The sequence below is a fragment of the Sander lucioperca genome, chromosome 15, assembly GCF_008315115.2.
Source record: "Sander lucioperca isolate FBNREF2018 chromosome 15, SLUC_FBN_1.2, whole genome shotgun sequence".
NCBI lineage: Eukaryota > Metazoa > Chordata > Actinopteri > Perciformes > Percidae > Sander > Sander lucioperca.
Window position 1 is genome coordinate 30,776,285 of NC_050187.1, and position 13,212 is coordinate 30,789,496.

Consider the following 13,212-nt stretch of genomic DNA (forward strand, 5'->3'; position numbering starts at 1 on the left):
AAGGCTATGTATATATATATATATATATATATATATATATATATATATATATATATATATATATATATATATATATATATATGCCCTAGGTTAATGTTTACATTAAGAACTGACCCCCAACAAGTTTGTTTAAAGTACTTTTCTATGATGAAAAGGCACACATTAAAAGGTAGATTTCAGGAATATATTCATCAATAGATCATTCAAACAAAGATTGTTTTTAATTGGAGAATTTATTATTTTAACCCAGCCCTAGTTCCAATATAGTTTTTAATCTTCCTCGAATTTCCCCTTGGGGATCAATAAAGTATCTATCTATCTATCTATCTATCTATCTATCTATCTATCTATCTATCTATCTATCTATCTATCTATCTATCTATCTAATCTGGTGTAAGAGTTCAACTGGAGTGACTTAGGGAGATTTGTCTTCATAACTCTTAACCTGTAGGCTATGTATAATGATTCTGGTGCTGTAGGGTAGACTACAGACTGTGCTTTAAACACTTTCACTGTCAATTTGCATCATGCAGTTGCAGATGGTTGGCAAAATTCACTTAGCTAGAAAGAAATATAAGAAAAGGCTGAGACTGTAAGAATTAATTTAAATATGTGCAACAGCCACAATAAATCCATTATAATCTGTGTCTGCAAAAAGGTCTCACACACACACACACGCGCGCACAAGCACGCACGCACGTACACACACACACACACACACACACACACACACACACACACACACACACACACACACACACACACACCATATGGTGGCACAGATATAGATCAGTCCTGAGACCCTCACCCCTACCTCACAAACAAGTCACAAGCCTCTGACGCCATATCATCAGCTGACTGTGTAATGCAGGCCTATATGTTACGTGGGTCAATGACGTAATATAGGCTACCTGTATAGTTTTATATAGTCCATTCATAATGTATTTTTGTTCACACAGACATACAGGATACTACTTTATCATCATAGTACTGTATGACTATTTGTCTTTCCCGTAACTTTCTGTAAAATACCATGCAACTGGGCCCACTGTTTAGATAGGCCTACACAAGTGAAATATGTATTAGTTATTTTAACATGAGTTATAAACGCTAGCTGCTGCTGAGGCGTCCTTTCGTCCTTTTGTAACCGAGAACAAGAGAGTGATTTTTAAACCTCCCGTACAGTAGATGGCAGTAAACGATCACTATCTTCGCGGTCTTATCAGCTCTACTGGCAGCTTCAAAACTATGGGAATTTACACAATTTACTTACTTCACTTTGCCAGGAAGCGTGGTCAACACATTTAAAGATTAAATGGTTAAAGGAGGTGATGTCGTAGCAAAATCTCTAATTTGTCATGAAATAACTTGACTTGTTACTGCAAGGAAACTGTGGTGAAAGGAGGTTGGTGGTTGTAGGAAGTTAATTGTAAAAAGAGAAAGATGTAGCCCGCCAATAATAATAATAATAATAATAATAATAATAATAATAATTGGTCCCACAGTTTTTAATTATTCATCACACAAAATAGGCAAACATCCAACTGGAAAATGCTCATAGCGTACTGTAACCAGCCATAAACTGTTGAACACATACTAATACATTGCAAGGGATACCCAGAGAGACCACCTTAGGGTTAGCCCTAAACCACCACAACTTTTCACTGTCAGGGCTTTTGGGAAAAACAGCAGGCAAGGCATATCACAATATTATTACGTTTCTAAGGAAATTTGATTTGGTAAAAATAATCTAGTTTCTTTCTTTCTATTTTGTTTATCTTTTATTTATTTTTCTGCATTTAGCTCTCGTTCACACTCCAGTCCAGTTGGAAGCGATAATGCACCTTTAAATTGGTTTGCAAACCGCCAATAAATCATAAAGAAGAAGAAGGGGCAGGATATTGGATATTTCCGAGGAGGACTTGAAGGCAGCACAAACGGCAACTAGTGATACAGTCGGGAAGCAAATATGGAGGAATACCCGAAACAAACCGAAAACCTCGACGACCCTCCCAACAGCCGGCTTTTCGTGGTCACAAGTCGGTCCATAACCGAAGATGAGCTTCGGGAAAGTTTCTGTGTGTTCGGGGACATTCATGGGATTTGGGTCGTCAAAGATAAGCAGACAAAGGAGTCCAAAGGAATCTGTTATGTGAAGTTCGCCAAGTCGTCGCAGGCCTGTCTGGCAATGGAGGAAATGCACGGCAAAGTGCTGATGGAAGGGACTAAACCCATCAAGGTAACGTTAACGGTTATGCGCGGATCTTAAGTGACAGAAGCAACGCAATTTTCCGTATATATTTTGTAATTTTGTAACCAATGTTAGCTTGCTAGTGTGCTAATTAGCTAACGTTAGCAAGTGTTAAATTAGCTAGCTACGTTAACGTTACATTGTTAAAAAAAATCGATACCGGTGTATTGTATAGAACTCAATTTATCCGTTTCCCCTACCTGAAACTATAACGTTAAATATACAGAGGGGCGCTTCACGTTCACTATTCGAAATGGGGGACAACTTCGACGCAACACCTGTTAGGATACCGTGATGCATAGCGCCCCCTCCGTAGTTGGTTAGGGTTTGGTTTAGCTAGGTTATGTCCCATTTCAGGTGCTGCAGCCTCCGAAGGAACAGAACTCGACGGGGAAACAGAGTTCTGTTCAACACCGGTATCGATTTTTGAACGATACCCAACATCAACAATGTTCGATACAACACCTGTTCCCAAACGATATTTTTTTCACTACCAATTTAAAACAAACCAACAATTAATATTAATATTATGGTACAAATATTTATTTTTCAGATCTTTTCAGACATTTTTCACTATCGATGAAATACTTACTATCAGGCTGCAGTTGTAACCAAACAATTACTAATCGTTTCCTTTATTTCTCTGGTTGGTTGTGAAGGTGTTTATTGCCCAGTCACGGTCTTCAACGAGACACAGAGACGTTGAGGATGAGGAGCTGACCAGGATCTTTGTCATGATCCCCAAAACCTTCTCGGAGGAGGATCTTAAAGACACATTTAAAGTAACTACTACACCCATTTCTTCTTTTTTTCCTGTCTTTACTATTGCCTGTATGTAAAATACAACTATGACTACAATTTAACGTGATTTTATAAAAGTATACATTTTCATTTTAGGCTCTCTGAAATATGCCTACACCTTTTTTAAAATATTTGCTATAACTGCCGTCTCTTGCTGCCTTATATGTAAATAAAAAATTTAAATAATTTCCACATGTCGAATATGGCAAAATGAACACAAATCTATTTGTCTGTCTGTCTCTCGTTCAGGAGTATGGTGATATTGAATATTGCGTGATCATCAAGAATAAGGCTACAGGCGAAAGTAAAGGACTGGGCTACGTGAGATACTACAAACCCTCTCAAGCAGCTGTCGCCATAGAGAACTGTGACAAAAGTAAGATGGTGTCAAAATATTTTACTGGTGGTAGACGTAGCTGCATGAAAAAGTACTGGGAGACTTCATTTTTTACATTTCTACATCTCATAAATAATTTAATACCATACAGTTAACAAAATATAGTGTGTTTCCAGCCATACTAGCTTCTCACTGTTAACACTTTGTGAACTGCTGTGGATATTTTTGTCTTAAAGAATGGTGGCATTGATGATGATGGGTTTTGTTAGCTTACAGGGCAATCCTGGCTGAACCTCGCACCAAGACGACGGCATCAGAAGACTACTCCGGGGGAGCGCCCAGAGGTGATTACGCGGGCGGTGCCGCTGACTCCATGAACCCGTATGCCTTCCCTATGGGTAAGCCGTTGTTTTCCAACCCAATTCAGTATTTTTTGGCTTAGGGGTTAGTAAATTTATAGTTCTTTCAAGCCCATGACCAGCAGTTAAGTCAGTCAGACATGAGACACAGCACTGAATCCTGTATTTTGTGTCTGCTGTCAGATGACATACTTAATGACACTTCGGGGGGACCCTGGTGGGGTTCTTTTTATTTTTATTTTTTTTACCACAGTGCATCACTGTGGAGCTATCTATGTTTTTATGATGGGGTCCCCTTTTTCCTGCCAATCATTTCACATAATTCCACTGATCTACAGGTGGCGGTAATGTCTCCAGAAACTCAGCAAAGCAGCAGCAAAGGCAGGGAAGAAGACGGCTAGCAAGTAAACGGATATAAACAATGCAGGCTACAAATGTTCTTTAAAAATGGCTTAAGACACTCTGTTGGTGAAATCAAGAATGAACAACTAGAAATGAAAGTCATTAGTGCCAAAATACAAATCCAAGAAGCTGATGAGTTTAGGTTCAAGTGAGTTCTGAGTTATTTAGGGAGCTCATTGTGGCCTTATGTCCCACAGGGACATGGAGGATTAAGTAATGCATCTTCTTGAAGGTCTTTTAATGTAAATACATTTGGGAATCACTTACTGCAGTTGCATCTGTCCCGTTATTGACCCTGGTGTCCCTCGTTCCTCTACAGCTGACCCTGGCAACTACTCGGTCAATATGGACTACCGCTCTGGGGACCGCTCGGGGGACCGCTTGGGGGACCGCTCTGGGGACTTCACACGGTGCCTGATGATGTCAACACGGGCCGCACTTACCCAGGAGCAGATTTTCTCTCTCTTTGACATCATTCCTGGCATGGAATACTGTGAGCTGCAGAGAGACTCTTATGGGTTGAGCAAAGGTTTGTGACTGAATCCAACGCATGGGCTTTATTCATTTGGCCACTATAATACTGTACATTGGAATCAAAGCAAAATGAAGGTGTCTTTGAGAGAGAGTTCACTTATGTGACTGTGGTTTTGTATTTGATGTGATGCCACTTAAGCATCCAGCATGATAAAATTGCATCATACCCTCCTTTGAGAGTCAATAACGGTTACACGTTTTTAATCTTATATTTGTTTTCTTAGTCTGATTAACAGACATAAACCAAAAGGTATTAACATTTGTGATTTATAAAATGAATGAAAGGAGTAAATCCTCATATTTGAAAAACAGGAATTGGCTTTATAGGTGACTCAAGAATCGATTATCAATAGTCATTTATTAACTGTCCATTGGTCGCCTACGATCAACTAAGTGTTCTTTGATTAATCCCTACCACGTCATAGCTTAAATACATCGTCCTGACAGGTCAACAAATTAATTTGGACACACTGAAGTATTTTAAAAGTAAAGTTAGTTTGCTGTAGTTTGTAACTCATGCAGTCTGTGAATGTTGACGTGTTCCAGCCATTAAGTCTGTTTATTTAACTTAAGTTGTCCTGTCGGCTGCAGGTCATGCTTTGATTCGCTACGCCAATCTGGGATCAGCTGTTTACGCCAAGGAAAAGCTGAATGGCTTTGAATATCCACCTGGCAACAGACTGGCAGTCAATTTTGTTGACGACGGAGAGGACCGCAGCAGGTACACACTCGCACACACGCGCATGTCTATACCTCGTACACACAGAATACCATGACCATTTCTCTGCAGAATAAGTCAGACGTTAATGGAGGTGTGAAGCAGAAATGTCCTTTTTGAAGTTAATATATTCATTTAAAATATTGGGACCAAAATGCCACTGATGATTAACAGTAACCTCTGCATGTCTTCTTGGTCACGTTTTATTTGTTGTCAAATATTCATGGGTGAATTTTATTATTATTATTATTATTATTATTATTATTATTATTATTATTATAGTTATCTCATGAAGTGGTGTATGTATGACACGCTAATTCATATGCCATGATTTGCGTGTTATAAAGACGCATACTCGCTATTTTGTGTGTTTATCAATGCCGTTTGGCCTCCATTGACTTACATTACCTTGCGATTGCGTGTGAATTGGTGGATGGGTAAAACACAGGACCTTCACACAGGAGAGCGGGAATCGCGTCCTGCATGTGGCGTTTCCTTTGTGTCCCTCGTGTGATGTTTCCTTTCCATGTTTGTTCTTTTCCTAATCCCAACCGTTTCTTCTTTTCAACCCAACCCCCACACGCCACGTGGCTTTAGAAAGACGTTGCAGACTGCAGTCAGCTGTATACAATGTACACATACACGCGGACAGCTGAAAAATGCGTATAGATAACACGCCTCTTGGCTTTAGGAAAGTGGCGTGCATGTTTATGCAAAGTCATGATGTCATGTTGCCCCGTGGGCCACAGTGATCGGGTAGTTGTTTTCCAGGAGCAAGCGTCTTTATATAGTAAACAACAAAGTACGTAGTCTGAAGAAGTAAAAGTTGTGGGCACCACACAGTTACGACGTAGAGGAAAACCCCCACGATAACCATTGTGCTAACAAAAAAACCACCACACGTTTAGAAAGCAGCACGGGCATGAAGCTGGTCTGGATGGGGTCAGGAAAATGGCAAATTGAGTTCATATTTGCAAGTGTGCAAGACAAATGTTGAGTTAAAGTACACGATAAGGTTTAAAATTACCATACAAATAATTGTGGAGACCCAAAATAAGGATACAAAGTAGGGCTGGTCCATATGGAGAAAAACAAATATCCTGATATTTTTGACCAAATACCTCGATATCGATACCGCAACGTAGAGCTGGGCAATATATCTGTTATATCGATATCGTGATATGAGACTAGATATCGTCTTAGATTTTGGATATCGTAATATCGTAATATGACATAAATGTTGTCTTTTCCTGGTTTTAAAGGCTGCATTACAGTAAAGTGATGTACTTTTCTGAACACACCAGACTGTTCTAGCTTTTCTATTATTTGCCTTTACCCACTTAGACATTATATCCACATTACTGATGATTATTTATCAAAACTGTCATTGTGTAAATATTTTGTGAAAGCACCAATAGCCAACACTACAATATCGTTGCGGTATCGATATCGAGGTCGAAAATATCGTGATATTTGATTTTCTCCATATCGCCTCGCCCTGCCGCAACGATATTGTAGTGTTGACTATTGGTGCTTTCACAAAATATTTACACAATGAGATTTTTGATAAATAATCATCAGTAATGTGGATATAATGACTAAGTGGGTAAGGGCAAATTACAGTTACAACAGTCTGGTGTGTTCAGAAAAGTACATCACTTTACTGTAATGCAGCCTTTAAAACCAGGAAAAGACAAACGCTTATGTCATATTACGATATCCAAAATCTAAGACGATATCTAGTCTCATATCACGATATCAATGTATTGCCCAGCTCTAATACAAAGTATTTTTTTATTTCCCTGGCATGTGTCCATTACTAGTGTTGTAGTCACCAGAAATGTGATAGGCGTAAGGGAGCGTCTTCATTTATCTCTGTATGGAGCCTAGCTGTAAGTAATTTTGGCCACACAACTTCATCGGTAGGTGAAGTTAAGCATGAATCATTGAACATCTGCTTGAAACAGCATGCGCAATTGTTTTCGTGTGTAGTCCTGTAGGTCGGATGGCCATGCAGTTTGTTGCAACCCAGATGATGTCTGCAGCGTGGAACGGACATTCTTCCAGCCAAGCAATGAAACCTGTAAGTACATAAAATCAATGCCTGATTTACAAAATCACCCTGTAATTAATCATGGATTATATTAAGGCTGTGGTAGGCGCCATTGTGTCTGTCATCCTTCAGCATATTTTAACTGGCTGGTCTGAGAGAAAACTAGACTTCTGCACCTCCTCTTGGCTCTGTTGTCTGGCGTTAGATAATCCAGCCCGTGACGGAGACTTTGGCCAATCACAGGTCATTTCAGAAAGAGAGCGTTCCCATTGGCTGTTCTGCACATGCATTGCCCGTGCGACGAGAGGGGAGAGCTGCAGGAAAAGGACTTACTTTACTTCAAATTCTGGCGTTTTGCACATTCTACCAACTGCAGCTTTAACTCATAAGTTCTTTTAAGACTTCTTTTTTTTTTTTTTATTAATGAAAAGGAAATGTCTTTAATTTTAGACATTATTGAACCAGTGCTGTAGAGATAAAAAAAAAAATACTGCATGTGCAACTTTCTTCATCTGCAAAAAGACTTAGACAAACTATTGCAGCAGAATATCAGTCAGATTTATGATAAAGTAATCATCTGGAAAACTACTGCATCGTTTTTAGTAATTGTTCTTGCTGTGGTGTCACATTATAGAGACTACATTTAATGTATCGTAGAAAACAACTCTCCCTCTATATAACAACTTGAGGTTAATGACTGTTTCTGGTAATTATCCCTCCAGGCCTCCTCTGCTACCAGTAGCATTTTACAGGTCAAATAATGAATGAAATAAAAGTTTGTAATCACACAAGATTTAACACACTTTAAGGTCCAGTGTGTAACATGTTTAGTTCATTCTCAAAATCTGTGTTGCCCGTTCACAAACTTGTCCTTTTTCATGAATATTTACCTCCACCGTCAATTCCAAGTATTCCTATTGGCTTGAAATTTTACATTTGCATGAAGTGAGGTATTTGCTCCATATTCATGCGCCATCTTGAAATACGTTTGTGTGTGTGTGTGTGCGTCTGCCTGCTCCGCCTTTCGCGTTTTCGCTGTCACATGATAAACTCCCAGGTGCTGCTAATCGGTATCGTAGTTTCCCGGCAAGTTTGAAGAAGGAAACATGGAGGACCACACGTATTCAAAATCCAAATTTCAGGAACAGGAGTCTTCTTCTTCGCCGAGGAAAAAAAATATTGAAAAGAGCACGAGACCGGCTTTTTGAAGCGTGAAGGCTACCGTAGCTGTAATATGTACTTTGAACTGCGTGGCGCAAGAGAGTTGACTACGATGTGTGATCTCAACGCTAGATGGGAGAAATTCCAACACATTGGACCTTTTAACCTAACACAGTTAGGTGTAAAAAATAAACCATGTTTAAGTTGACTTGCTGATCCTGGGTGTGTTTGCCGGTATCCTCCAGAGCTACCCTGCTGTCGCCCCGATGCCCCGGGTTCAGACAGACGTCAACCTGCCCCCTCTGAAGAAGCTCGCTCCACCCGACAGCAAGGCAAAGGAGCGCTTGTTTGTTGTCTTCAGCCCCGCCCCGCTGCCCCCAGATGTGCTGGAGGACGTTTTCTGGTAAATGTCCCATTCATTGACTCATACTTTAACTTAATTCTAACAGTGCAGTGTGCTTCTGGTGGAAATAATGGTCCATAAGCCAGAAGGTCAAAGGTTCAATTGCCCACAACTCTAAGCTCAGTCGCTGCAAATGAGTGTGGATGAAAGCATCGAGCTAAATGTTCCTAAATGGCCGTGTAATGTCGCTATCAAAATGATGCTCCAGACAATCGGCATTAACAAATGTTCCTGTCTCCCTGTAGTCGCTTTGGTTCCCTGATTGAGGTCCATTTGGTTCCTGGGAGGAAGGTTGGATACATGAAGTATGCAGATAAACAGGTGAGACTCTGAACTGATTGAGGATAAACTCTTGAAAAAATGACACATAACATTCAGAAAAATGGGTAGTTTTTTTTATTTTTATTTTTTTATATATACTTTTATTGCAATTCCTTCACTTAATTAACAATCCATTACTGTACAAAGCAGTACCATTATCGTGTCCTTTTTTGGATATGTATGTACATATCTATGTAGTAGTAGTAGTAGTAAATAATAATAATAATAATAATAATAATAATAATAATAATAATAATAATAATAATAATAATAATCCTCATAGCCAAAGAAAAATGGAAATAAAAAAGTAAGGAAATATATCTATGTATAATACACATACATCTGGACCCCTATACACTTCTAATCATACATACACACATACAATATATGCATATACTCCCAACCCTTTACCTAAGAAACATAGGACTTGGCTTTATATTGTATTCATTTAGCCCAGTGTCTTTCATACTCAAATTCTTCATTTCTGAAGTTGCATGCATTGTTTCTTTCCATCTCTGGACTGTTGGTATTAATGGTTTCAGCCAGTTTCTTGTTATCTGCTTCATGGCTACAATTCTGAAAATTCTACATAGATACTGGTCTGTCTCTTGTTTTAGCTCAGGTGGTGATTTTCCTAGGATTATGTGTGTTGGATTAATAGTTTATTTCAAATTTAAAGTTCTTTTTATTGCCGTAACCAGTTGCTAGAATGGTTTTAACATTGGGGGGGGGGGATGGGTAGCATTTGATGTTAGCATAGCAACAGGGACGGAGGTTTAGTAAAACGGTTGATAAATACAGTCTGGAGGAAGCGATTCATGGAAATAAAGATGGATGAATAGATGTAGACAAATGGACAAGGGGAAGACATAAGCCTTGTGTCTGTCTCTCTCTCTCAGTGTGCAGACGATGCCTTGGCAGCGCTCCACGGTCGGGTCGTCAATGGAGTAAAGATGAAGGTGATGCTGGCTGATCCTCCCAGAGAGGAATCTCATAAACGTCCTCGCACCTACTAGGACCACGTGAACGAAATGAACGGTAAGTGGCACGCTTTCTGCTGCAGGGAACACCCCTATGAATAACCAAACAACTGGGTGGGAACAATGTATTATACCTTAAATGTATTCTGTGTAAGACCTGTCAAGTCAAGTGGGTTTTATTGTCATTTTAACCATATACTCTGTATATAGTGAAACCAAACAACGTTTCACCATGGATCAAGTGGTGTTACACATTTAAAATATATAAAAACGACATTATATAAAAACATTATATACAAGCGACATTCGAGAGGCTACATTTAGTGCACACACATTATAGACTATACATAAAGTGCAATTACTACTTAAAGTAGAGCATTTAAGACAGACAAGGAACAGGACAGACAACAAAAGACAGGGCATAAGTAGACTTGTAACAGAGCTCTGATTGTTAGGAGTTATGCTCACCGTGAGTGGTAGGTAGGTAGGTAGGTAGGTAGGTAGATAGATAGATAGATAGATAGGCAGCAGAAAAAAAGTGCAGGTGTGCATTTCAGTTCACTGTGAACCATTTGCGTCATGTTTTGTACACATGGTTTGTGAAAGCTACACAGAGCAGAAAAAGGTACTACCAATCCTGCCTAGGAAAACATGAAGTCACACATCTTTTTTAATAGCTGCAGTGTCATATGCTTCAGATGGACTTGGTAACTGACCACCTAGTAAAGACGGTCTTAACATCAACGACCAGTCCGAGTGTAATTTGGCATCAGGAATGGAGCACGCACTCTGCGAGAGCTTCTTCCGCTTGCGCTCCTCCAAACTCTTCTGTAAAAACTGTTTTTAGTTTCTGATGACAGGTGAGCTGTTTCTCTTCCTGTGAATAACACTGCAGCTTCTTGTTCCCTAGGCGACTGTTGTCATGACACAATGACACCTGACCTGACCGACCGACCGACCGACCGACATCAAGCCCTTCTCTCGACCTCTTGACACGACCCTTTTGAGACCTGTCTGACTCTCACTGATAAAACGAGTAAACGCTAGCATCCACTACTAAAGCAGAGTCTTAATCCTATACAGTCTGCAAGCAGCAACAACGTACACGGTGTGTGCCGTTTGTGGTAAGCTTCATGCTTTTTATGCTTTTTTTTTTTTTAAATATTTTTTTTTAAGTACAGTAGATCATTTCAACCGTGCCGATGCTTTTGTCAGCTGGACTAAGTAATGTACAACTACAGCAGTAGCACACCATGATTTATCAACAGACTACCGAATAAACACTTAATTTCAGTTTTTAAAGATATAAAAATAACTCCAGTCTCATTGTAGTTCAGGTGGTTAGCAGCATTTTATTCAGGGGAAAAACTGTAGATGGGAAGCTAAAACAACAGGATTTGTTATGCTGGATCTAGATGTTGTTTTTTTGTGATCTGGTCCTTCCTTTTTTCTCTTATGGTATGTCACCCCATGTTGAGCTTAGTACAAAGGTGTTTACTGTGACTTTGTTTTTGTGTCAGTAAAAAATAAAAATCAGTTGAACACACCATTCAGCCTGGCTCGTCTCTTCTGTAGCTGCCTGATGAATAACTGGACAATTAATTAACGGTTTGAATATTTTATTTCTCTGTTGTCCGAAATTGTTCCTGTTTTACTCTTATCTCTTGTTGGATTTATTTCATGTTCTTCCTTTGCTAAATAAATGTTATTCTTCAGAATAGTGGTGAAATAAAAATCAAGTATAGACATGCTACGTTAAATCAATGGGATTTGTTCTCTTGTGCCGACATTTTGAATGTATTCGACAAGTGAATGTACATTTGAAAAACAATCAATGGGAAAATTGGTTGTGTATACAAAAGGGAAACAAATTGTGAAGATGGGAAGTTTATCCAACACAGCAAGTGTTTGTGAAATGATAATTATATATACATTCTTTACAGTTGAGACCAAATAAAGGTTACATTCTCTATGGGGCAAGAGGGTGAGGATGCACTGTGGACATAGGAATTAAAATGTTTTATTTTTAATCTTTAGTTGGTCTAGTTCTGAATATTGGCAACCGCTGCTTAACAAGCCTCTCTTGGTAGGTATAAATCTGTCACAGTTGTGATACATAGTTACAGTATATGGGCCACTTAAATTATATGTATTTGTATATTTTAATTACCCTCATGATGCAGCAGACATGAAATCATTTTGTGAAGAGGAACATCACGATTAACATCCCTAAAAAGCATTTCGATTTTTAGAATTGAAGTGCGTTTAAATTAATTCTCTGAATATCAACATCACTGGCAATAAAACTAGATTACCAAGTGGGCAACTGCCTCTACACCGCAGAGCTTCAGGGACCCCAGAAGCGTTAGCTTGACTGTCAGTCAACCAGGTCCTAAAATCTTAATATTTAGGTTATATATTGCTCACATGGTGCACAACCTTAAAAAAAATGCTGTTACATCTAAGTACCACAAACCAACTGGTATTCAGATAACCTGGGGCCAGGCAGTAGTCCAGTATGTGTTTCAATGCATTAATAAGGAGCTGCTGTCTATAGTGTGCTGTACACGCTGACTTGATGGAAATTTGGGAGGCAACGGGGGCCCTCAAACAGGTTGATCTGACTCTGACAGCCGGGAGGGGGAAGCTATATCTTTAAAGGTGCTGTAGGTAGGATTGTGAAGATCCAGGCTTTAGCCAAACAATTTGAACATCAACAACTTCTCAGTCCCTCCCCCCTTTCTGCTAAAGCCCAAAACGCTCTCCTAAGCTCCTCCCCCCACAAGGGAGAATGAATGCGTGTGCATGAGCAGTGTCTAACACGCAGTTAGACACCCCCCCTGGCCCTGATTGGTGCATCTGAACAGGGAGCTGTGGATTTTTGCAAATCTC

At 39.4% G+C, this 13,212-nt stretch overlaps 1 protein-coding gene across 2 annotated transcripts; it reads left to right on the plus strand.

The window, feature by feature from the left end:
- Nucleotides 1-1,894: 1,894 nt before the first annotated feature.
- On the plus strand, nt 1,895-11,503 carry rbm45 (RNA binding motif protein 45). 2 transcript variants are annotated; one of them, XM_031315988.2, is made up of 12 exons: nt 1,895-2,239; nt 2,911-3,033; nt 3,302-3,428; nt 3,659-3,787; nt 4,087-4,152; nt 4,470-4,679; nt 5,276-5,405; nt 7,395-7,485; nt 8,862-9,019; nt 9,265-9,340; nt 10,240-10,378; nt 11,231-11,503. In XM_031315988.2, the coding sequence occupies exons 1-11, from the start codon at nt 1,970-1,972 to the stop codon at nt 10,354-10,356; spliced, it is 1,497 nt and encodes a 498-aa protein (XP_031171848.1). In that variant the 5' UTR covers nt 1,895-1,969; the 3' UTR covers nt 10,357-10,378; nt 11,231-11,503. The 2 variants fall into 2 exon arrangements, with proteins under 2 accessions (XP_031171848.1, XP_031171849.1); XM_031315989.2 differs by lacking the exon at nt 4,087-4,152 and having other exon boundaries at nt 1,897-2,239; nt 11,231-11,501.
- Nucleotides 11,504-13,212: the final 1,709 nt, after the last annotated feature.